This window comes from Podarcis vaucheri (assembly GCF_965113315.1).
Source record: "Podarcis vaucheri genome assembly, chromosome: 6".
NCBI lineage: Eukaryota > Metazoa > Chordata > Lepidosauria > Squamata > Lacertidae > Podarcis > Podarcis vaucheri.
This window is the reverse complement of record NC_138764.1, coordinates 43,680,983-43,705,557: the sequence shown is the minus strand read 5'-3', so window position 1 is coordinate 43,705,557 and position 24,575 is coordinate 43,680,983. Positions and strand designations below refer to the sequence as shown.

Here is a 24,575-nt window from a genome sequence, read left to right as displayed (position 1 = left end):
TCTGTATCTGAAATATACTCAGAGTCCTGTAGTGATTTCATACTCTTTATTGTAGCTTGTAAAACAGTATTGAATTGCCCCCAAACCTCAGGCTTTTATATACATTATTTACACAATGAGTCCCGTCTGATTGGCTGATTCTGCTTCCCTCCTGGACCCTGATTGGTCTTTTCCTGCAGGCCAATCAGTTGTTGCATTCTAGGATCCTACCAGCCTAACAGGCTGATTAACTTCTTCCTGGAGCCTGATTGGTCTTTTCCTGCAGGCCAATCAGTTGTTGCATTCTAGGATCCTACCAGCCTAACAGGCTGATTAACTTCTTCCTGGAGCCTGATTGGTCTTCTCCTGCAAGCCAATCAGTTGTTGCATTTTAGGATCCTACTTGCCTATTGTTCTAGGATCCAAGGTTAGTACATAACAATATCCTGGATTAGTTAATCCAAAACATCTTCATCTCTGGGTCTGCCCGCCACCAGCAATGTGGTTCTTGATAGAAGGAAGGTTGCCCACCGCCCTGACGCAGGCACCCTCTTTTCAGAGAGGACCTGGCAACTCTAACGCTATGAGCAGCACATTTTGGGGAAAAATCAGCACTAGGATGTTTATCTGAATTGATGCAACCCAAAGGCTGCTATGACCTTTGGAATGATTCTGTTTCTCTGTTTTTGTTTAAACACTTGTGCTTCCAGAAAAGACAGAGAAGCAGCAGCATTTGCTCATGAACCAGAAAAGAAACCCAAGAAATATTGCTAATGAAAGGCAAAATAAAAAATAAAAAAATTACAAAGAGCTGGGGAATCCCTAAAATTAGGCCCTGCTCCTAGAATGAGCTTCATGTTTTATTGTAACGGTCTGTTATTTCTTGTAAAATCCAGATGCTCAACGTTGCACTGAAAAGTCCCAGGAGCTTGGGATGTGGTGGTGGAGAAGCTCTGCCTTCCTGTTCTGAGAAGTAGAAAAGATCCCTCAACCCCATTACCTTTGATGAGTAGCTAAAGGGGTTATCCCCCCCCCACCACAGAGATTTATTTGTTTGTTTTAAAACAGGGCAAGCAAACCCCAGCAAAAACCCATGCATCAAGATGTTCTTCACAGCACATGTTCTCTTAAAGGTTTGGCTTTTAGTACACATGGGAATAGGTAAGTATTTATAATCCCAAACAAATGCAGTGGCTTCACTATTTGGGGTTGGGGGGGGATCCTTGGCCCAAACACCCTCAGTAGGATTCCTAAACCTGGAAGTGTTCTGTTCTGTGCGTGGCAGGCGCAAACCTGAGAATCTTCTCATGAAGATGCTCCTACCAAGTAAGACGATTGGCTCCCTTTGGCCCAGTATAGTCTACTCTGACCTATTGCAAGTCCCAAAGGCTTTGGGCAGAGGTCTCTCTCATCACCTGCTATCTAACGTGCTTTTAAGTTGGAGGTTTCAGAGGTTAAGCCTAGATCCTCATGAATGCAAATAACATGGCCTGCTATCGTCATGATGCATAATACCATCCCCAGTTGGGAGTGATGAGCATAACAACATAAGGAGTGCCTGCTAGATCAGGCCAGTGGCCCAGTTAGTCCACCATCTTGTTTTCCCAGTGGTCAACTAGACACCTATGGAAAGCCCGCAAGCGAGTCCTGAGCCTTCTCGCCTCCTGCAGTTTCCAGACACTGGTATTCAAATGCATACTGTCCCCAACCAACCTTTTATCAGGCTGCCACTAAATCCCAGTTGAAGCACCCTTTGGGGACTGCTCTCTTTGCCACAGTGAGTTTCCATCTGTTAAGAAACCTTGCTCATTTGGGGGGACTGCATGTTCTGGGGGAAACTCCTCCTTTTATTTGAACTGTTCTATCAGAAAGCATCACATTTTCCTTTCCTTTTCTCAATCTAGGAGTACATTTTGGGAGCTCAGTTGCTTGCAACAGTAAACAGTTGAGTAGCATTGCTCTCTCTCTCTCTCGCTCTCTCTCTCTCTCTCTCTCAAATATTCTGTTTATGTATTAGGCTAAAAACATTGTTAAGAACCACCCATCAGAGTTCCTAATTGTATAGCACTCTGCAGAACCGATACATAGATTTACCTACTAGGAACTGCATATTGACTGTGGGGCCTATTGCTGCAGCAATTGTAATTGCAGATAAAAGGACAGGCTGAATTATCTCTAAAGAACCTGCATTGATATTGACACAGGAACTACTTAAGCCTTAAGGGATATGATTATTTCATTTTCCATAATTGTTTCCAGCCATTTTCAGTTGTGTGTGAGAGTGCAGGAATCTGCCCTATGGCCATATATACTTTACAGTTTATTGAGAAGTCCTGCTACAATAAGATGGCTCATTTGTTGCTTTTGATTGCAAGTAGGGGCTCATCCAAACTTCCGTATGTCCCACAGCTAGGGTTGCCATATTTTGAAGAAGAAAAAAAGAAGAGGACACATTTGCCAGAAACTGGGGCAGGGGGGAGGGGATGCGGGAACAGGGCCACGCCATGGTGGGGTGCCCATGGGAATGACATTGGTGGGCACCAGAGAGTGACACAGGAAAATTCGGTGCAAAAGGAAACATTTTGGCAAATTCAAAAGATCTACCCAAACAGAAATTTAACTCTGAAAAGGAGGACTTGTCCATGTATAAGGACCCCCCCTATTTTTGGGGACTCAATTTTAAGAAAAGGAGGGGAGATGGCCCAAAGTTGTTGAGCTTCTCCCCCCACCCCCTCACGCAGCAGCTGCGGGCAGGAAACACTCCCTAGAGATTGTTTCCCACGTGCAAGGCTCAGTCCCCCTCCAAACCCCATGGAATCTGGCTGCCCTGAGTGACACAGGAATTCATTGCAAGGGAAACAGACACCTGTAGGTGGGGGTTTTCTGATCGTCTGCCTGAATCTAAACAACGATGGAAGCAAAAGCAGCAGGCATGCTGGTAGGGGTGTGCAATTAGTTATGTAAAAGGCTAGACAAGAGGACCTGGAAAGCCCAGACCTGTGTCTAGAAAGTACGGAACAAAGTTAAGTGTGGGCGATTGGGATCCCCTGTGATGGGGATGAAATCGATCCCACCATTCTGCAGCTGATCAGTCATTTGAGAGAGGGAGTTTTCTTCCCAATCACAGCATGGTGGACTGGCAGGTTTAAACCTTAATTCTAAAGTTTAGCAGTACATGGTGAGAAAAATATCCTTTCATGGGGGGGGGGGTAACAGCCGTCAGCATCAGGATGGTTGCTCCAGACACCCTGATTTAGAACACATTTCTCTTATCATATAAAGGCAATATGTGAAGCAATTTTCCATTGCGGTATCCAAAGTTGATTAAGTTTCCAATAAATTATTGCAGCACATGTCATGTTTGTTTTCTGCATTATAGAGGAGGCATGAATGCTAGTGACCCAGTCGTGTCAAATGGATCAACTGTGATTCTGTCCTGCTGGCTAAACAACAGTGGATCATCTAGCAATTTGCAGAACAAACATACAATAACTATTTTACACAACCACTCAGCAGTAAGCAGCAGCTCTGGCTTTTTGGTCAGTGCTCACATTTCACAGCACACATTTGGGAGGCAGACGTTCAAATGCCAACGGAGTTCTCGGCAGGAAAGGAAAGGAGTGATCGTATGTGGAGTTTACGTCGATGTTGGAAGTAAGGAAGTGTTTTTTTCTGTAAGTGTTTTGCTGGTGTTCACAGACAATATGTGTGTGTGCAAACAAAAAATATATAATATAACACGGCAGCAGGGATGGCAAAATCAAGAGGCTCTGGTGCCTTTCACTCAATAACTTTCATTTATTGAGGAATGGAATGTTGTGTCATAGAAACATGAGGTATTATTCTTTCCATATACTTTTTTTTTAACTGTGTGGGGCTTTTCACAGAGACATCCCTGGACTGCGCCCAGCAGCACAATCCAGCTAGAAGTCAAGCATTTATAAATCCCATTCTCAATCAAAGAGATTTAAGCTAGTGATTTACTTTCCCATTGAAATCAATGGGACATAGCTTGGGGTAGTCATTCCATATTTTCAGACCTGTGTAAAGGGGGAGGGATCTTATTTTTTGAGCTATTTTAGTCTTTAGTGATATTATATTGTGCACCAAACTCTTAGCATAAAAAGGGCATCAGACTCAGGGCATTCTTTGTCCCCCACTTTCTTTTTCTTTTTGCAATAGATTTACTGTTGTGAAGCATGACTTTCCTCAAGGCATTTTTGTTGTTGCAGGGAGAGAGTGTTTTACAAGCACTTTTGCACCAGGCAAAATCTGATCATTGCTAGATATCCATCCCCCCCCCCTCTATGCCTCTATACCAGTCATTCATTGATGGACTCTGAATTATGCTTTAGAACTTTGGGTCAGCAGCACAATCCTATTTTTCACTTAAGTAATGAAATAAGCAAATATGAACTCTTTGCATACATGTAATCTACAGGCCTATTTAATTAAGAATAAATGGATAAATACAAGTCCTAGATGCCAAAGGAAGGATTCATATTAACAAATATTAAGCCACTTATGTTGTCTCCTTTTAAGTTCCTCCAGCCCAGCCCAAAAATATACTCTGCATTCAGCATGGAAAGGATGGAAGTACTATTTGCACTTGGGATAAAGGACACTATACCTACCTTGATACTAACTATACATTACAGTAAGTCTCACTTGTGTCTCAGTTTTTACTGTATTCCTGTTCACTTGCACCTGCCTGTTGTCTGAGTTCTTGCTACCTTGACCTCCTAAAGCCCCACCACCACCAGCATATTGCATTTGTGCTGGAAACATGTCTCCTTGTGAAACCATCTTGGTTAGTCCTTCACAAATGGACTTGCATGTATTGTTTTGTACTGTTTCCTTCTAGGATTTCCTTGCTACTCTCTGAACTACTTTGTGGGTTGCTAATTGTGTCATCTGCTATGGCCCCAACTCCTGGACCTAAGCAGCTCTGGGTTCAGATCATGTAATCTGCTTAACAGAAGTGTCAATTGACTGTATATAATATGGTACTGAGCAGTATTCCATTAACTGTCGCACAATGTTTTATGGGTGTGAAATTATTCTAATCTCAGCAACAAAGCAACATTCTTTGAGGGTAGAAAAGGGATGACCTATTCATCCAGGTTTATCTTTCTATTGCAGGCTAACAAATGGAACCACCAATGAAGCAACAGTATGGAAAGATGAAAGGAATCAAAATAGCTCATATGGCTCAGTAGAGCTCAGAGTGAAGTTGAATTTTCAGTCCACCTATACAGTTGTCATCAATGCCACCAATGGACTGGGAATGGTTTCTTCCCAACCAATTCAATTCACATTAACTGACATAGGTAAATGTCAGGAATTTGCCTCAATTAAATTCATATTATTTGGCTGGCACTCCAAAGGCTTTCTAGAGAGTATTTGTTTGGGTGCAATTTCCTTTCACCCACCAAAAAGCCAATAAAACAAAAGAAACCTGTGCCAAAATTCACTTGGTCAGTGGCAGAGGTGCCAATATTGAATAAAATATTGGGGGCGGGGCAGATAAGCTCCACCCACATAATCAATTACAAGACACACCACAGACACACTATTTGAATGACAATGCCCATCAACTTTGGGGTGGCCTGGCCCCCTCAAATATTTTAGGGAGGGCACGAAGAGACCTTGCCCCCAAGGAGTTGGCTCCAACGGTCAGTGGTGATTGTTTGCTTTCTTGTCTAAACGGCAGCCTCCCACTCTATCACAGTATATCAGAAATAGGGGGGTTGTGTGCAGCTTCTGTGGTATAGGACACAATTGTTCAGAAATGAAAGTAAATGCTGTATACAGAGAATGACGTGTTAAACTCGGGCTACGGTTGAGTAGTTAACTTGTGAGAACAGCAGTACTATTAATCAGCACTGACTCACACACGAAACACTGAATTGCCTTTTATTTTTTTTTAAAAAGCCTTGATCGCAGAGTTCCCATATGAGTGAGTCATGTGAAGAGGGAGGACTTCACGTAGTGGCCATATTGCTTAGCGTGTTTTTGAAAAAGCACATGGTGGCAAAGTCCTTTGCAGTGGAACCTGCCTGCTTCCATTAAAATCTGGCGCCCATAAAGAGAAAAAGAGGTGCTGTTTATCTTTTAGATTTGTTAGCCACCTGTACTCCTAATTGTCCCAAGTAGAGAGATAGAATAATAGGTTATCTAGAACAGTGATATATATAGCAGTGGGAATAAAGAACAGTTGAAGGTGAAAATGCAGAGGGGCTAATGCATGCCAGCACATATCGGCATTTTACCAGTCAGTCATTTGTATTTGACTGGGGCATCTGTTATTTATTTTTGTGAGGGTGTGGGAGGAAGGAGCTGGACTCTGTCCTCTTCTTTAAATGAACATGGTCAAGGCTCCCCATGTAATACAGTTGACCAGGCTGCTCCTAGTGCAGCAACAGGAATGGACTCATAAAATAGCATACATTGCTGGACACAATACAGTGGTGCCCCGCAAGACGAATGCCTCGCAAGACGAAAAACTCGCTAGATGAAAGGGTTTTCCGTTTTCGCGTTGCTTTGCTAGACGAATTTCCCTATGGGCTTGCTTCGCAAGACGAAAACATCTTGCGCTTTTTTAAAAAAAGCCGCTTGAAGAGGCGCAGTTGCGACGGACCGTGCTTCGCAAGACGAAAAACATTGCAAGACGAAAAGACTCGCAGAACGAATTCTTTTCGTCTTGCGAGGCACCACAGTATGTTTTCACGAGCGGTTCCCAATCCAGCAGAGGGGTCCGCAGCTCACTCCTCAAAAAAATAAGAATCACTAGTATAAGCTTTCTGTGTATGACCACTGGCAATTTCAAGCGTACTAACTTCTGTGTTTTTATTTATTTCATTTCCTTCAAATGTATTTTTGGTCAACATAAATCAGTGAAGCCACATGCACCTGTGAACCTCTCAGTGGCATTTGATGGTTTTGATGCAAGAAATTGCAGCATTTCGTGGCAAGATCAACAAGAGGCACAACACTTTAGATTAAGATACCAACCAATGAACAGCAATTCTTGGACCACGGTAATGTCTTCTAAATGTATTCTTGTATTGCTAATGTGGCAAAACGGCTTGGTTGTTTACAAATTATTTACAGTAAGGTAAATTCCTCTTTCCATACCCAAGCTAAGCAACCCATACTGAAGGAATTAAGAGCAAGTTATACAGAATTAAGTTTTGGATATTTATCTCAGGATTACTAGACTTGGAATATTTCCCTGGACAACCTGCTCATAGATGATCCTGTGTATACATACTTGTTTGAACACTGCAAGGATTAAAAAGAAGCAGCATAGAAAAATATGATTGGTGTGTACACAAAAATCACACTTCAAATTCTGCAGTCATCCTAGTTTCAGATCAGGAACAGGCAATTTTGCATAGACTCACAACCCAGTTACCAACTTAGCTCATACTTCTAAATGGATTTCTACTGATAGAAGCAAGGAACCTAGAAGTTCCTGGGCGCTAGGCTCCTCTATACATTTCTTCGCCATTTTATAGGCCTACAGATAATATGTAAATCTTGCACTCATAGAGTTCATCATAGTAAAAGCAGTACTTCATTTAGAGAAGGACTTTGGGCTGATGTCCAGGGCCCCTGTCAGCAGAAGGAAGAGGAGGGCCCCTAAACACAGAAGGGCTGTCCTAAAACACTCTTAAGGAAATGAAGCGAAGTCCATTACCATCTAAAGCAGGGGTGGCTAACCTTGTTTGGACTCCAGCTCCCATCAGCCCAAGCTAGCATGACCAAAAGCCAGGGGCCATGGAAGCTATGTGTCTGAAGTGCCACATTCTAACCACCCCAATGCAAATAGATGCCCCCACCAGGATCATAAGGTCTAAAATTACCGTACTTAAATGTACCACCACCAAGCATAAGGTAAAAAATCATGTGATTCTCCAGGTGACAGTGAAAGAAATGACCTCACAACCTGCTGTTCTATTCAACTTTAATAGGTTAATGAGGTGCTAATGGCGCCAACACTGTTAATTACTCCTCAGCTACACACACCTCTGAAGAGACAGGATGAGAGCTTGTGGTAAAGGAAATGCACCATTGGTTCCATTCAGCAACTAACAGTATACAGTACTGTGATCCTGTATTGACCTAGCAAAGTGTTCCCCAAATTTAGGGTCTCCAGCTGTTTTTGGACTACAACTCCCATCATCCCTAGCTAGCAGGACCAGCGGTCAGGGATGATGGAAATTGTAGTCCACAGACAGCTAGAGACCCACATCTGGGAAACACTGGTCCAGCATTTGGTTTAGAAAACAGTTTTGATGCTCACTGTATTTTCCTTTTCATTCAAGCTTGAAAATATAAACAGCAGAAGATATTATCTACATGACCTGAAGCCAGATACAGCATATGAATTTCAGGTTTCCTGCAGGTTCCTGCCCAACAAAGGATTATGGAGTGACTGGAGTATGTTGTTTCAAACAGAAGCAGGTGATACAATTTTGAAATGCCTAGCATTTATTTTTGTACCTATGTAGAAATCAGTTACGGATAACACATTCATGCTTGCAGCCAAATTATCATCTCATAGGAATTCGGTGAGGAATAGAAATAATATTCATATGGCCTGGAGACCCAAGCAACAAAACAAGACATAAGAAAGAAATATTTTTCTCTGTTCAGTGAAACAGATACACAAGACTAGGTCAGAAGAATAAAGGGTCTATAGTGAAAAGCTCTCATAGCAGTCATCACAAATCAGCAACAAGGTATACATGCTGAATACGAACTAACACAGCAAGGATGCAGAACCAATGTTGTGTGGCCTGCACAACAGAACTTCCCCGCCTTGTCCTCTCCCTGCAGGCTCCAATGTCTGCCCTGGAGGGTCCTCCAAGCCTCCAGAGCAGATTTTGAGGGTATACGGGAGGCTGCAGGAGGGAAGTAAAGGAGAAGGTTCCACTGCAGGAGTGTCTGATGCATGAGCACGACAGCCTGTGGCCAGTCTGGCCATACTTATAAAAAACATCATCCACTTTCCTTCAAACTGGACCATCGCACAGAACCATGCCACAAAGTTTTCATTTCCTCTGTAACTTAGAAAACTTTCAGCAACAATTTGTAGCTTATGGTCTTTGATGTCTTTGTGGGTTTCTGTCAAGCACAGAAAGACGTTACTATAAATTGTAACCCTTGCATCACTGACCACTAGTGACATAATCAGTTCCTGTCACTGACAGATGCAGCAAGAGGTGTGAACGTTACCCTCTCACCCCTTTGTGGCAATTGACATTTTATAGTAGTACCTGCAAACCTTTTAAAAGGGCTTGGAGTAAATGGAGGATAAGGGTATCAATAGCTACTAGCCATGATAACTATTGCTGCCTCTGGAATCAGAGACAGCATGCATTTGTGTGACAATTCAACAGTGAGAGAGGGCTGTTGCCCTCATCTCGGTTTAGGGGCTTCCCAGAAAGATCTGGTTGGTTTCTGTGGTAAACAATGCCATAGGTCAGCATGGAGAACTAGCCAAAAAAATGCTCTGGTTGTAGAGGAAGTAATAATACAGTTACCCAAGAAAACAGAGTAAAGATGGCTAAATAAGGGGAGGAAGCAACAAAACATGATGATTATGCCATTCAGACAAATCACCCTTCCACTATTTCCCCCCTTGCTTGTTCCAACAGTGACCCAACCACCATGACATCTTTTGGATGAAAATATTAGCTCCAATCTCATTTGGCTAGGTCATGGTTATATGAAGTGCAGGGGGGCTTTTATAGTTCCTTGCCAGGCAACTACATCAACCTACCTCATTCTTCAGTGGGGACCCGCCACTATATAAAACAACTATTCCTTCCCATTTGTTTTCTATGTGCTGTCCAATACTTTGCAAAAACCACACCCAAATCAACTATGCAATGTGTTATAAAGCTCTTCTTTCTCCTTTCATTCAGTACCACTTCAGCCAATTGATGTCTGGTATTTAATGGAAGATGTGTCTTCTGAAATGCATAATATTACACTTTTTTGGAAGGTAAGAATATCTACGCACCTACACCATTTTGAGGGTGTTGCTGTACGCGTATCTAAACCAAAAGCATAATAGTTCCTTACCCTAATTTAGGGGTGGGAAATCTGTAGTTGCCCAAGTTTTGTTGGGACTACAACTGCCAAGCTGGCTGGGGTTGATGGGAGTTGGGTAAGCGACCCCATTACTGCATTAGAAAAGCAACTCCTCTTCAAAGAGAAAAAGTACATAGCAGAGTTCCCAATTTATTTGGATCAGCTGACATTCCATAGAATAGTGAGCTGCCAAAGGGTGGTGTAATAGTTGGCCTGTTAGAACTTGGCTGGAGAGACCTGGGATTGCATCCCTGATCAGCCATATGGCATGACTGCAATCCTATGAATAGCTTGCCCCATTGAATTCAGTGGTGCTTTTGGTGGCCTAGGTGTAACTTGTAAAACACATCAGTTTGAATAACATGGCATACAACCCAAAAAAACTATTTCCCTAGTGGAAATGCAACCTTTGGCTTTTCATTGCAAATGCACAGAAGAAAGAAGTACATAGAAGTACAAAATGCAGAGAAGTACAAAGAAGTGCTACCATTTAAACCACTAATATGTAGTAAGAGAATGAGGAAAGTACAGTAATCAAGGGCTAGGGACTGATTTCCTTTGATGAGGTTCCAACTCTAGGTGCCTCCAGATGAGGCGTGTTTAAATACTTAGCATTCATCCTTACTTGCTGGCACAAAGTTTACATGTTGGTTAGACTAGGTCTGATCTCCATGAAGCACTCATTCTGATTTCTTTAGACAGTGTTACACATCATCTTGTTGATAATTCATTCATCCCACATTTTCAATGCATTTCCCTGTCACTTTCCAGAAGTCTTTTCGCGTATGTGGTTTTGCACTAGGGTAACAGAGCACCTGAATCCACTTTAAATGCGCAAACCTAAAGTTCCGGAACGTGCTTAAACCCCCACCTCAAAATACAGGCACCCTTCCTCTAAGCCAATCTCTCCACAAAGCAAACTTAGAAACCATGCACATGCCAGACCAATGAAGGTACATCAGTTGCTCTGGCAGATAACACCATTCCTGCCCTGAGAAAAGGCCACGAGCAAAAGTTTCTCTCCCCACATACCCACTTCCTGTTCCACTATACCACTGCCTTCCCCTCATTCCCCTCTGCTACTCAATTCTTGCTACAGCTTTGCTCAAACAAGCAGTTTCTTACCTTTTTTGTTATTCACACTGAAAGCAGATTCTCATTCATACTGGCTGCTTCTTAGAAGAGAGGAAAGCCATGCTGCAGTTTCACCTGTGCTTTCTTCAGCTTGTGGTATTCTTGGTTCCACCCATTTGTCACCTTTGCCTCTGTTTGAGAGTTAAGAATCCTTAATGAGGCACACCCTACAATACTTCAGTGAAATGCACTAGTAGACTATGTCATCTTTCCCTCACATTCCCTCTGAGAAGTTCAATAATACTAGCATCAAAACACACACACACATAGCTTCCCCAAATAATCCTGGAATTCTAAGTAGTTTAACAATCAATCCCTCTTCCCATGGAACTCTGGGAATTGTCACTCTCTGAGGGGAGTTGGGGTCTCCTAGCATCTCTCAGTACCCTTCACAAACACCAGTTCCTTGGGTTCTTTAGGGGAAGTCATGATGGTTTAAAGTGGCCTGAAACTGCTTTAAATGTGAAGGGACAAGGAGCCTCAATATAAGGGGAATTAATAAGGAGAGTTTGTGTTTCATGTGCCCAAGTCTGCTCTTAAATGAAAGTAGCCTGTGCCAAGCTAGTGAAGTATGCTCTTGACTAATGTTTTTTTGTCAAGAGCACTTTGAGAGGGTTTTTTTTTTGGGGGGGGGATATACTTGTTACAATTGGACCAGCCATGGGCCCACTTCACCTTCCATGCAATGCATTGTAGGAGGCGAAGCTTCTTACACACACACACTCAGCCACTTCCCTCAAGTCAGCTTCTCATCAAATTGTAGTACAAGTAATATAAACAATGAAGGGAGTCTGAGGGAAGAAGAGATGTTTCCTTTTGCCGCGGCAGCCAAATTCATTCTCTCTCAGCTCCAACTCCCCATCTGTCAAATTGGAACAACATCAGAGGGCTTTTGTGAGGGCAGTCTGAAAGAAACCTGCGTCTTAAAATGCTGCACCGATACTGAGGGACAGCAGCTTGCTACAATATGGGAAGCCAAGTACAACATCCGCACTCACCCAAAAATACTAACAAGGATTATTTGAACAAGCCTCCTTCTCTCAGCCTGGCTTCCCTTGGAAGTTTCTTAGACTTGACACTTGTGTGTTATAAAATGCAGTAGAAATTCCTTTTAAAATATAACAAACGGTAATCTCTCAGGAGCTTGTCATTTCTGCCCCACCTTTTCTTAAGGCGGCTTACATGACTCCCCTCCGCTCCCATTTTATCCTCACAATCCCCCTGCAAGGAAGGACAGTTATGCTTGGAAGGGGTCTATGTGGCTGACCCAAGTTCATCCAGAGAGCTTGATGGCTGGGGGAGTGGGGAAGGAGAGGGAATTTGAACCCGAGTCTCTAATAGCCAACTGAATGAATGCTGGCTTCCAACTGCTGCTAAAACTTGTTTCGTGTGTGGGCGTTGGTGAAACATGCAAAGAAAAACATATGCTATTTTATTTTATTTTTTTAATAGATGAGTGTATTAGAAGTGAGAAGGAAAAGTCTTGAGTACAGAGTGACGTTTTCAGCCCTAAACCAGATGCGTCAAAGAGACACGGGAACAAATTCTACAGTGCAGACCATATTCTCACAAATCATTCCTAAAACAGACTATAACATTACAATTTGTTCTCACAACTCACGGGGAATATCCCAACCCATTTATATCACTACTAAACTAGGAATTACAGGTAAGACCCTTTCCTCCGATTCATTTGATTTCAATATGATTCTGTCTATTACAAAGCTGCACTGGAATGTTTTATACATGGCAAACCATAATTTTATTAGTTTTTTTGACTCCAGTTGTAAGTAATAGGTCAGCATTGTCCTGAGGGAGGTACACACACAACTTTGTTTAGTTTTGTGCTTAGTATTTGATCACAGGTACCCCTCCCATAATTTCCTAGTGGAAAGAGAAAACCCTTAACTGGCAAGGACCGTGGCATTAACTATGGTAACTATTATGTTCCTGTGTAGTGCCTACCAATTTTAAGTGCTTTATAAATAATGTATTATTGTTGTTACTGTATTTGTTATCAATGGTACACAATTACTTACAATTACACTTGGGTCCAGGCTAAGCAAGTTCTGATTTAGTCCCACTTGAAATCAATGGGGCAAGTTAGCCATGATCAACAGACCTAAAGCATGATTTATTATAGTCTAGACTTAATCCATATTGCTTAGTTCCAGTTCTTATTCCATCTCAAGTTACTTTTACTCTTGGATAATTTTGATTTCTGATGTTGTACTCCTGTGTTCAGCTAAGGATTTAATATTTTTCCTGGTCTCTCTCTCCCTCCCCCCCAAAAAAAACTTTTCAAAAGATCTGCCACCCCCAAACCATCTTTCTACTGTATCTCTGGGGAACGGAAGAATCTCTGTTGCATGGGAAGCCCCTACTGCATCTTTCCCTTTTATCAATGGATATGTTCTACAGTGGGCAGAGCTCCATCACAGCAGTAACTTGAGAACCCCCATAACCTGGCTCAAAATCCCCGTCTCCAATCTCACAGCAACAACAGGTAAGTTGCACAGGAGAGCAGTGGGCATCCCTGTGGGCTTTATTAGGGGGAAGGCTGGCTCTTTGCACCTGGCAAAGGATGGACAATTACAGTTTTTTTGGATAGCACTTCACCCCCACACACATTAGGCTGCAGCTTTGCACTGCACAATAGTTCGTTCTGCCTTCCAATTTTTCCAGATGGCATGAGATTATCTCTTTTGAGCTGCAGCTCTCATCATAGTCACTGGAGGCAAAAGAGGAATTTGTGTCCTGTCAGTCTCAATGAGCTGAGCTCATCTAATAAAAGCAAGCTGCTCAACACCTTATTACTACCAAACTCAATGCTAGCTTTCGGTTCCCTCCATGTCCTTTTTATTATTATTGCACATTCAGGATGATTTGTGCTAATGATGCTCTCAAGGTGGGCATACATGATCCCACATTCAATACTGTTTGCAACTGGAAAAGTTTTGGGGTTTGGAAAAGCTTCCTTTCCAGTCAGTGCATAGCCCATTGCTTCCAGCTGAAATGCCATAACTTTTTATATCACAAAAGTTGTGGTTTATTTTTCTTTCGCTTTTGAAGTTCTGTAGCCCCTCCAGACAGCAATAATGTGATAGCATTGGGGAAGCCTCACAGGACTGGCAAAACAGAACAAATCCGCCACCTTTATTGTTATTTTTCTTTGTTCCCTGTTTATTTGGGTCATTCCATTTGACTCACAGGAATAGCAGCTTTGTAAATGCAGTGCTCTAAAAACCATGCTTTATACCTATGTCCAATCTATGACTAAATATCAGGTGTTGTCCAGCCCATGCTTTCTCAAACTAGGCTTGGACTCGGTCTCACAATAGACAGATTTGCATCAAATACCATTATTGTCCTTTCTAGAGAGCCTAAAGCCTAACACCTGTTATCAAATCAGTGTGTTTGCCCTCTACCAGAACAGAGCAGGAAGAGCCGTTTCCACAACAGAAGATGTATCAGCAAAAGGTAAGGGCAAAGGCACTCCAGACCTAAACATACCTTTGAGACCCAACATAGTCAATTCAGATTTCTCAAGATGATTTCATGTTTTGCAGCCCCATTTAAAGGACCTCAAATTAACACAACAGTAAAAGAAAGAAGCATTTTGCTCTCCTGGCAGGAAATTCCGGACGATCATCGATTGGGCTGCATCGTTCACTTCAAGTTATACTTGCAAAAGCAATTTGTCATGGTGCCCCCTAAAGTCTACGGTAGGCATCTGTTAAAATTAGGGCTTAGATCCCTCTACTGGAGGTGGCAAATCTGTGGCCATACGGATGCTGTTGAAACTTCCAACTCCCATTGGCTCCAGCCATCATGGTCAAAGGTGATAGGTGTGGGGGGGGCCTTGCAACATCTGGAGCTGTCCCTCTATGGAAAAAATGGGAGCAAAGTTTCTCAACAGAGGGGAGGGGTGCTCCCGCCCCACAACATGACAACAGATGCACAAATCACTTCGATGCACTGTTGTCATTCTTTTGTTTTAGCTTAGATTTTGGTAATTAATGCTGGGCATTTTACTGTGAAATCACTGTGAAAGCAAATTTTGGCCAAATTGATGTTGGGAGAGATCCAGTGATTGTGCCTGCTTGTGTAAGGGGACTTCCAGTTTCTTTTCCCTTGATGCACCCTCAAAACACGCTCTGGAGAAGATCCCAATCCTCTGGAGCAGATTTCAGGGATGTGCAAGGAGGAGCTGCAGAGGGGACTGGAGGAAGGACAATCTCTGCTGCACAAGCAGGAGCCACACTGGGTTTCACTTCAGAAACAAATTAACTGCTGAGACCCTAGGCAGAAATGGTTGGCAGCAGATGGTGAAGCTAAGAAGCTGTAGACTATTGCAAATGCTTGGTGAAAGATGTGTGTGGATGGGAGAAAGTACTTGTGACTTGATACTAGCCGATACTCCTATTTCCCTCATTCTCTTCCTTTTCAACCCTCTCCCCACTCCCAACAGATATACCCAGCACAGCCCCACAGCCGTTCTCTGTAAGAAGTGTAGAGCCTGGTGCTGCATATGTTTTATGGATGACAGCTTCCACAAAAGCTGGAGAGAGCCCTGAAGGAAACAAACAAGAGGTTTACATAAAAGGTCATTATTGGGGGGTGGGGATTAAAGGTTTTGGCTCCATAGTAGTACACTGAAGGCACTTCCAACTTTGCACACCACAGGATGAGCTACTGGCATTGAAGACAGGTTTGGGGAAGAGTTTGGGTGTGGGTGGATGTATCAGCTTGGCTCAGACGTAATTCTGCATCTCAAGCATCACTAGGAATGCAAAAGCTGGCCTATACTGAATCAAGCCATTTGTCTAGCTCAGTATTGTCTGTAATGACAATGGTTCTCCAGGGTTTCAGGCAGGGGTCTCTCCCAGCCTTACCTGAAGACTGAATCTTCTGCATGCAAATAATTTGTTCTGCCACAAAGTTGTGACATTTCCTCAACATAGTGAACAGCATCATACATCTGAAATAATACTACTTCTGCATAAGAATTGCAAGAATTGCTGAATGCATCAGAGAAGCGCATCTCAGATTTTTAGCAATAGGTTAGAGAATGTCCCATTAGAAGAAGTTGGCATAATTATGATGAAGAAGTCTTTCTAAAGTAACAGATATCTTGCACTTACAGATGCACCCAGCTGGGGTTCTGCTCTAACAATCTGCATTATTGTGGGTCTTTCCATCTGTCTCTGCTTTGTGCCATCCATTAGGCAAATGTAAGTGAATGCTTTCTTTCTAAACATTTAACAGCATGCAAATGGTATACTGAAGAACAGTAGTGTAATGATAAAAAAAATGCACACAGAAAAAGGTGTTCAGGTTACAGTCAGGCCCTACGCTCATTAAACCCAAACTCCAAATCTCCTGATAGTTTCTCAGTAGGTTTTATACTGAAGACTCCAAAGAGAATAAAAAAGTTGTGATTTTCACAAGTTATCAATAAATCTGATTTTGACAATTTCAGTACTTCAGTGCATCTCTGAGGAATACTCTGGAAATCTATGCTACAGGAGAGAGTTAATGAGCCAATAGTGGCTCATAGGCAGCTTATGTCAGGAGAATTAAAAGAGGATACACAGCTTCATGATGTGATCCTCCCCCAGCCAAGAGTACTAGGAGGTAGAAGGTCCAAACGAAGGGGCTCCATGGATACAGCAGTTTCTTGGAACAAGAAGAAACAGCACAGAGAATGGCTTGAGTGCGAAGGAAAGTAAGAGAAAAGGAGAAATAAAAGTGAGCGGCCACAATGTGGTTGAGGAAGCAGAATTAGTGACAGGGGTGGTGTATGTGGCAGATATAGATAATAGGGACATTTTGGTGTAAGGTTCTTAGGTTTAGGAGCATCAGTAGTCCCTAAGATAAAGGACCTTAGCTGAATGCCAACCATAATTACCACAATTTTAAACTTGAATATGATTATCATAAAACAGAGACATAGAGGCCGAGCCATTTAACTTCATTTGGCCCTGCAGAGACCCCATCAACATAAGGAAAAGAGTCATGTATAAAATCCCAGCATATTGTGCTAGAAATGTGTCTCCTTGCATAACTATCTGGATTAGTATTTCACAAATAGATTGGCAAGTACTGTAATGTTTTGTACCGGTTCCTTCTAGGCTTTCCTCACTGCTTTCTGTTCTGCTTTGTGGGTGGCAAGGGAAAGCTGTTCCAGATCCAGCCAACTCTTCATGTACTAAAGAGTTCACATCTGTACAGGTAAGCTTGCCTGTCACTGGTATCACCTGTAGGAATCTCTTTGCTGATGAGCTAGTTTCTGCAAAGAGCCAAATAGCTGCCTTAAATAGCTGGCCAGCAGAGAAACAACTGCAGAAGACGCAAATAATTTTGCTACTGCCATTTGCCAGCAGGGAAAAAGAAAGGAAATTTGGTTCCTGGTAACTTTCTCTCACACAAATTTCATAGCCTGCTAAATGCTGTAGCAAGTCCCCAGCCACTGTGCACAATCACTGGCTTTTATGGAAAAGCAGTTTGCTTTTAGGGAAAGGTAGAAAATACTTGTACATTAACTGAAATTTCTCCCCTATCTCCTCAAAAAGGATGAACACAGCTTCTATTCTACACAGTTCCTAAAGAACCAGAACAGCGTTGAAGAGCCTGAAACTCTACAAATAGAGGAGGTCCTCATGAAGAGGCAACAGATGCCATCTGTGGGTGTGTCCCTCTTCAAACCCACAGAGGAAGGAGGAGGGAGCCACAACTGGCCAACTGCTGTCAGCTTCCAGGAAGAGGATCCAATGGTGAAAAACTTGGACTATGACCCTTTGATCACCAGCAGGACAGATGATGCCAGCCAGCACCAGCTGCTGCCTTTGTACAGAAAGGTTGGACCCGAAGAACCAAGTCAAGGCCAGGAATTTTCAGTGTACCTTGCCAGTCCACATGGCAATGTAACAGTGGACTACTTACCGGCTATTTCACCTGCCATTACGGACACTGGTGAAGATAATGGCGAATCTGAACTAAACCCATTATTTATTTTCCAAAGAACCTCTTTTCTACCACAGACATCCCCCTTTGGTGGAAAGCTTACTCTAGATGCTATACAAATGGACTGTGATTCTTTCACAGAGTAAGGCTGCATTCATGTAACATCTTATCCAGGAATGCTTTAAACTTAATGGGAGTAGACATGACAGGATATAGCACAACAGGCCTTCCTTAATCCCCTCACCACCTTCATGTGAAACCTAGCATGAGGAAGTTCATGAGGACAAAGTCCCTTATTTAGGTTCCAGCATAAATATGAGGTAGTAATTGCTGCACTAGCTCAGTCACACAAGAAATGAAAGTTAAAAAGTTGCCGCATCTAGAATACAGTGAGAATGTATATCAAAAGTGGTTTCAGAGAACTGTGGGTTGTAGCCAAGTTAGCCCATTTAGGCAAGGAATTCTGCCTATGCAGGCAGACTTCTCCCCGTGTGCCCCCATCTGCTCCAAAGGGTTGAAGGAACCCCTAGAACAGATGTGGGGACATGTGGAGAGGAAATCCTGTTGTGCAGGTCAAAGTCCTTGTTCTAACAGGATGTCTTCATTGGATACAATCCTGAATGTGTATGAAGCTCCCAGTTAAAAAACCAAACAGGCTGCAGTGCAGAGGAGTGTGAGGGAGGTGTGTGATCCCAGTGGGACTTTCTGGCTGTTGGCTCTTCTCAAGTAGAAGCCCCCGTCTCTTCTACTCCATTGCATAGCAAGCATCCATTGTCCATAGCCCATGAACAATGTGGATGTGAGGCATTGCCCTTGCCTCTCAAGCCTAGAGGTAATTATTTTGAGACTGGAAAACCTGAAGTCTAGCACAGGCATTCAGGTCAACCATCTTACAGACACAGTTCATTGTCTGAGGATGTATCTAAATCAACATCATGATATTGTGTAATAATTTCCCTACACAGTCCAGATTATTGGGTTTAGATGCAGGAAAATTAAGGCCCCAATTCCTAAAAGAGTTGTGGTAAGAATAACACACTACCAGGATAGGATACTAAAGTGACAAAAGATACAAATATTAACAGATATCCACTGAATATCCTCAGAAAAGCATCACTTTATAGCCAATTATTATGGTGGTAGCATACCACCATAATATTTGCCTCTCATCTTCTACAGGTTATTAGGACTGCCATCATCTCTTCCTCATCTCACACATGACAAGGTAGCTCTAGACACTAAAGTGTAGTGATTATTTGCAGTTTCCATTGTAGCAATAATAAAAATCTACCCAAAACAATGTCTTCTGTGTAATAACCCCCCCCAACAGTAGCAGCACTAACAAAGAAACAGGGAGAATGAATCAACACTGCCAGAAATAAATGAATGAACCAATGCAGATTCAGAGTTCATTGCATTAATTAAAAAGTTAAGAGCTAAAAACATGGTTTAATTTTCAAATCCTATGCATGCATTTTCAAGTGATTCTCCATACATTTTCAATGTAGAAAACCTGAAACAGAACCCCATACTTTCCAATAGACACCAGCATTGCCTAGCTTAGATCTTCCACAGTAAAATGTGTTTACTAAAACAATCTTACCTTTACAGCATGCTCTCTCAATTTTCTGCCTTCTTTAACATTTGCTATTCCTAATTTGCAATTTCTAAATGCTTGTATGAAGTGCCATATGGCTAAGATCTCAATGGAACAACTCAGTCTCTGTGACAGTGGAGCAGAAACCTTTGTTTTTCTTGCAGACATGAAATGAGTTCTGCAGCTATTTAATCATAGGCACCTGGCAACTTTTGCACAACTTCAGCTGACCCCTGTTGACAGAGTATCACTGCTACTAATTCCTTGAAAGAAAATTCCAATTAATGGGTGTCCTCAGGTAAGGCAGGTGAGGCTCTTATAGTAGTAATGAGTAGTAACTTAAGGCAGGTTTGACCTGTTATGGCTGCAAAATTCTGAGATTTCTACTTTGCCTTGTTATAAAAATTGTCATTTTGACAAAGCAGCCATTCCAGGTCGCCTGCAATGCCTAAACAATACATTTTATTAAAAGAACAACAAGCACAAGCAGAAGGTCTGGCTTGAAGCTCCAAACCTGAAAACTTGTTCCACCAGAGGTCAGTTTATTGTGATATTGATGCCTACTCCCAAGACATACCTTGGTCATTGTTTCTCTAGAGCAGGGCTAGCCAACCTCTCCAGAGGTTTCAGATGAAAACTCACCATCCCTGACCCATTGGCCACGCTGCTTTGGGCTGATGGGAGTTTTAAACCGCATTACTTAAGGATAACAATAGTTTCACCACCACTTAGCTTGCCTCTTGTTCTTTCTAGGGTAGGAGATTAAAGCCAAACTGTGGTTTTCTTTGAGCCTTTAAATCCCTTGAAGTGAGCTCATGGGTTGCTCTCCCGGAATAACTGATCGCAAGAGCAGGTCCTTAAAAAAAGAACTTACCTCAGTTGAAGGATTTACACTTTTTGTTACACTTTGTTCCATTATCACTCCGTTTCCAATTCACATCTTTCCCAGTTGTCCAGATGTATCAAAAACTACATGAACACACACATGCACAGAGAGACCCAGAGGTTTGCAGGAATGGGGGGGGGGAAATAACTAGAAAAATCCTGAGGGGGAACCCCAGAAGCAGCCCAATGAGGACTTAAGAGGGCATGGAGTCCTTCCTGTGTGTGTGAAAACAGGTTGGAGGGGGAAAGGCATGGAGTGACTGGAAAAGGAAAGCTGAGGAAGAGACCTATCGCACAACGTAGACAGAATCATCTCATTGTCTGGATAGTCCTGCTTAACAATGAGAAGCTATTTTTAAATGTTCGCAAGGACAAAGTGAGAGCTATTCACTTAAATCGGTGGAGAAATAGAACATTTTAAGGTAGCTGGGATTGGATATGTGTGCTAACCTCACCCAAAAGCACCGGTGTGTGTGTGTGTTCAAAGCTGCCTAGTGAGAACAGTGCATGTTCGTGGAGAAAGGGAACTATGGACTATATAATGGAGTGACTGGAACCTTGAACAAAAGCACTTCATACTGCAACATTTTGTTACAGGGCTGCCAGTTCTTGTATAACCAAACTGACCACCAATACACAAGGGATGGGTGTAAACAGACTTGGGGGAACCCAGAATTTGGAAACACTACAAAAAGTCTTTAAGGGGGGGGACTCCAAGGGAGTAGAATGCAGCAGCTGGAATCCTGAATAGCAGCACCTCATGTTGCAATGTCTTGTTAGAGGCTCCACGGGTCTCTGCTAGTGCAAGATGACCAGGTTAAAATGGTAGTTCGACGACAAGTTCCTACACTGGGGGACCTTCCAGCACAACAGAAGTGGTATTAGGGGAACCTGCAGGAGGAGGAATCTGCAAAAATCACACATGGCTCCAGTGGGGAGTTACAACTAGAGTGGAGCCCTTCCGTTCATGGAACTGGGCAGACTGGATCCAACATTCTGGATTTTGTACCACACAATTCCAAGACAGCAAAGATATATTGCAACAGGACACAAACGTCTTAACCCCTCCATACTTTGCAGTTAACAGTTGCATCAGAAGTACCATAACAGTAGAAGACTGTTCTTTCTATGGCACTTAAGATGAATTACAACTCTGCCTTTACATGCGCACCTTGTTCATTGAGACACACTTCTTAGGTAGCCTTGTGAGCTCTTCTCCAGCACCACGTACTACAGTACTTCTGAGCATTGGACACAGAGAACCTTGCTGCTATTGATTTACGCAAAGCGTAAATGCACCTAAAATGCAATTGTGCTATCCCAAAGTGATGGGTCTCACCACTTTCCCAAAGAAATTTGTATTGATCCAAGGTTGTATAGACCAAATCTAACAACTGCCATTTCCCAGGTGTTGGGAGCATTCCACCATGCAGAGTGCCACACTTGACAGAAGCTTGTGTCTGAAAGCAGCTTAGATTTGCAATGTTTTAATGCTGATATAACGTAAGAAGCACCAAATGCCTATTTTTGACATGCAGCATCAATCTCGCCCGTATAATGGGAACGGTAGCTTTCTTTGTGGTCAATATCCCCTTACAGAAGGGTTTTGGAGCTGTCACTGACTTGTATGATGATTTATACACTTTTGAAAAAGGAAAAGCCTGAAGATTCACGTTCCAGTGGAAGCTTTCTGTTGACAATACCATGTAAATAATTCACTCTCTGGCTGGGCACCTACTGTTAAGAGCACAATGGATCAACCCCTTTTCCTTACCCCTTGTGTCTCACTAAATCTAGCTCAGATTATACCTCTTTTTCAGAGGAAGCAATCCCCGCTTCTTTAGAAGTTCACAAGATGGTTCTGTCGAGGGAGACTACCAACTGCATCTGGTACTCCATCTGAGATCCTACCTGCCTACAGCACTGTCTTGCCAGAGTGGTGCATGCTTTGGTTATTTCCCACTTGGACTACTGCAATACGCTCAGCATGGGGCCACCTTTGAAATGATTTGGAAACTACAATTAATCCTGAATGTGGCTGCCAGGCTGGTGACTGGGAGCAGCCACCAGGACTGTAGAACACTGGTCCTTGTTGTTTTAAAAAAAACTCCAATTCTCTCAACTTTGTACAAGATTACCTCAAGTAGCATGAAACATGAGAGGAAAGAAGAGCTGGAACATATACTTTCAGACAGTGCTTTTCCAAAGAACTGGCTACATATTATGAGGATTCCAACAAGAGCTGTATTTCAGCTTTCTTCATCACTTTTATACCCACAAAGTCCAATATGCTATGATCGTATCCATTCTTGAAGAGATCATCTCTACAGCCCCTAAAGTATTCAGAAAAGACGTTTTATATACAGAAACCCAAACAATCCACTGCATGTGTGCTTAAAAAGAAAGCCAGTGTGAAGAAATAAATGAATTAAAATGGTAACTAGACACTTTTTTGGTGCCTACAACCCAGGTCCCAGGAGCCACATGGCTCCTACCTTTTCTATCCCAGTTTTGAACACTGCTTCAAAGCCTACAACATTGAAGTCAAGTCATTGTGACCGGCAACCAAAATGACTGTATGACATATGAGAAATGTAGTCTGTGTATTTCCCAAATGGGGATTGTTTTCTGATGGCTAATCGTAGCAGGTTGAGGGATCCTAACTTCCAGAGTATTAGGTTCATAGCAAGGAATGTTGAAATGTGAATACACGAATAAAAATATGTGGATACAAGCAACCCAAAATCTCTACTGCAATGTATGCAAAACTGCGAACAGAATTTGATCTACACATCCTATTTTTTGTAGAAATACATGTTCATTGATTTCCAAACACTAAGACTTTATGGTGCTCTGCAGTCTATATTCTTCTAAAAATATTTATTTGCTCATAATTGTCTCCCCTCCCATTATTTTAATATGCTAGAGCTTACTGTACAGCTTGTCTACTTTACTGTGCGCACAAGTGAAAACTATTTCAAAACCTCAGAAGCTTCACTGTATGCATTTTCATAGCAGAGGCAGGCAGATTTCAGACTTCTGTTTGTTTGTTTTTTACTAGAATTCTGGGTTCTGTCAATTAAGAGCCAAACTGGTGGCTCAGGGGGCAGAGCCAGTGACAATATGCTGCATCCTTCAAAGTGTACACTTGCGTGACCACACCTACTGGAATCAATTCACACCTGGAGCTACTGATGGAGCAATGATTCCAATTAAAAATATACCAGGGGAGCTGCACAACTTGGTCAAAGACAGGTGAGGAAAATAAAAATGAGTGAGAAGTCAAAACCAAAATAAACCAACCCAACTAAAGCTGCATGCAATTCAAAGTACTTACACAAAGCCCCATTCAAATCAGTAGGAAAATTGCTTATGAACAGATATGCACAGGCTCAGCCTGCAAATTCCAGAAAATGCAGAGTATTTCTGCACACAGCTATTCATTTAAGTCTCGTCCACCCCTATCAGCCTAGAACATAAAACACTGTCCAAGTTCAGAAAATTTTAAAGACAAGCTGAAATATAGTTCATACAACCAAATGTAATAATATATAGCAATGCACAATTTACCAAGAGAGAGAAAGAGGTCGTCACTGGTTAGTGTTTAATGCATAAGTGATTTAAGGCTTTAAAAACAAACAAGTTTGTTTTTTCTCAACCAGGACTTGAGTTCTAAAATATGGAACTAGGAAAAAAAAATACCTCTAAGCATCTGCAAAGTACTCTTTCCCTCTGCTTGCCAAGCAACCAGAGTCTGTTCCCACACACTTAAGAATCAAACATGTGGTGGCTGCAATACTATTATACTAGCTCCACTTCTGATTTTCAACAAAGGCACTTATTAAATTATTTGTCAGCTCGCTTTAAAAAAAAAAGTGACCTTTAACTGTTATTTGTACCCTCCCAACTT

The 24,575-nt window shown here is 42.3% G+C and overlaps 1 protein-coding gene across 1 annotated transcript; it reads left to right on the top strand.

Annotated features, from left to right (window-relative positions):
- The first annotated feature begins 99 nt into the window (after positions 1–99).
- IL12RB2 (interleukin 12 receptor subunit beta 2) lies at positions 100–22,756 on the top strand. Its single transcript, XM_082227589.1, has 15 exons — positions 100–1,923; positions 3,359–3,633; positions 4,522–4,636; positions 5,122–5,309; positions 6,877–7,019; positions 8,310–8,448; positions 9,915–9,994; positions 12,670–12,886; positions 13,526–13,723; positions 14,596–14,697; positions 14,787–14,942; positions 15,689–15,823; positions 16,364–16,451; positions 17,352–17,451; positions 17,793–22,756. The coding sequence occupies exons 2-15, from the start codon at positions 3,366–3,368 to the stop codon at positions 18,327–18,329; spliced, it is 2,466 nt and encodes an 821-aa protein (XP_082083715.1). The 5' UTR covers positions 100–1,923; positions 3,359–3,365; the 3' UTR covers positions 18,330–22,756.
- Positions 22,757–24,575: the final 1,819 nt, after the last annotated feature.

Bases quoted from the DNA above. Each gene is read 5' to 3' on its own strand.
- IL12RB2 (XM_082227589.1), top strand. From the start codon at position 3,366: ATGAATGCTAGTGACCCAGTCGTGTCAAATGGATCAACTGTGATTCTG. The intron at 9,995-12,669 runs GTAAGAATATCT...TTTTTTTAATAG, and splicing joins ATATTACACTTTTTTGGAAG to ATGAGTGTATTAGAAGTGAG. The intron at 12,887-13,525 runs GTAAGACCCTTT...ACTTTTCAAAAG, and splicing joins TACTAAACTAGGAATTACAG to ATCTGCCACCCCCAAACCAT.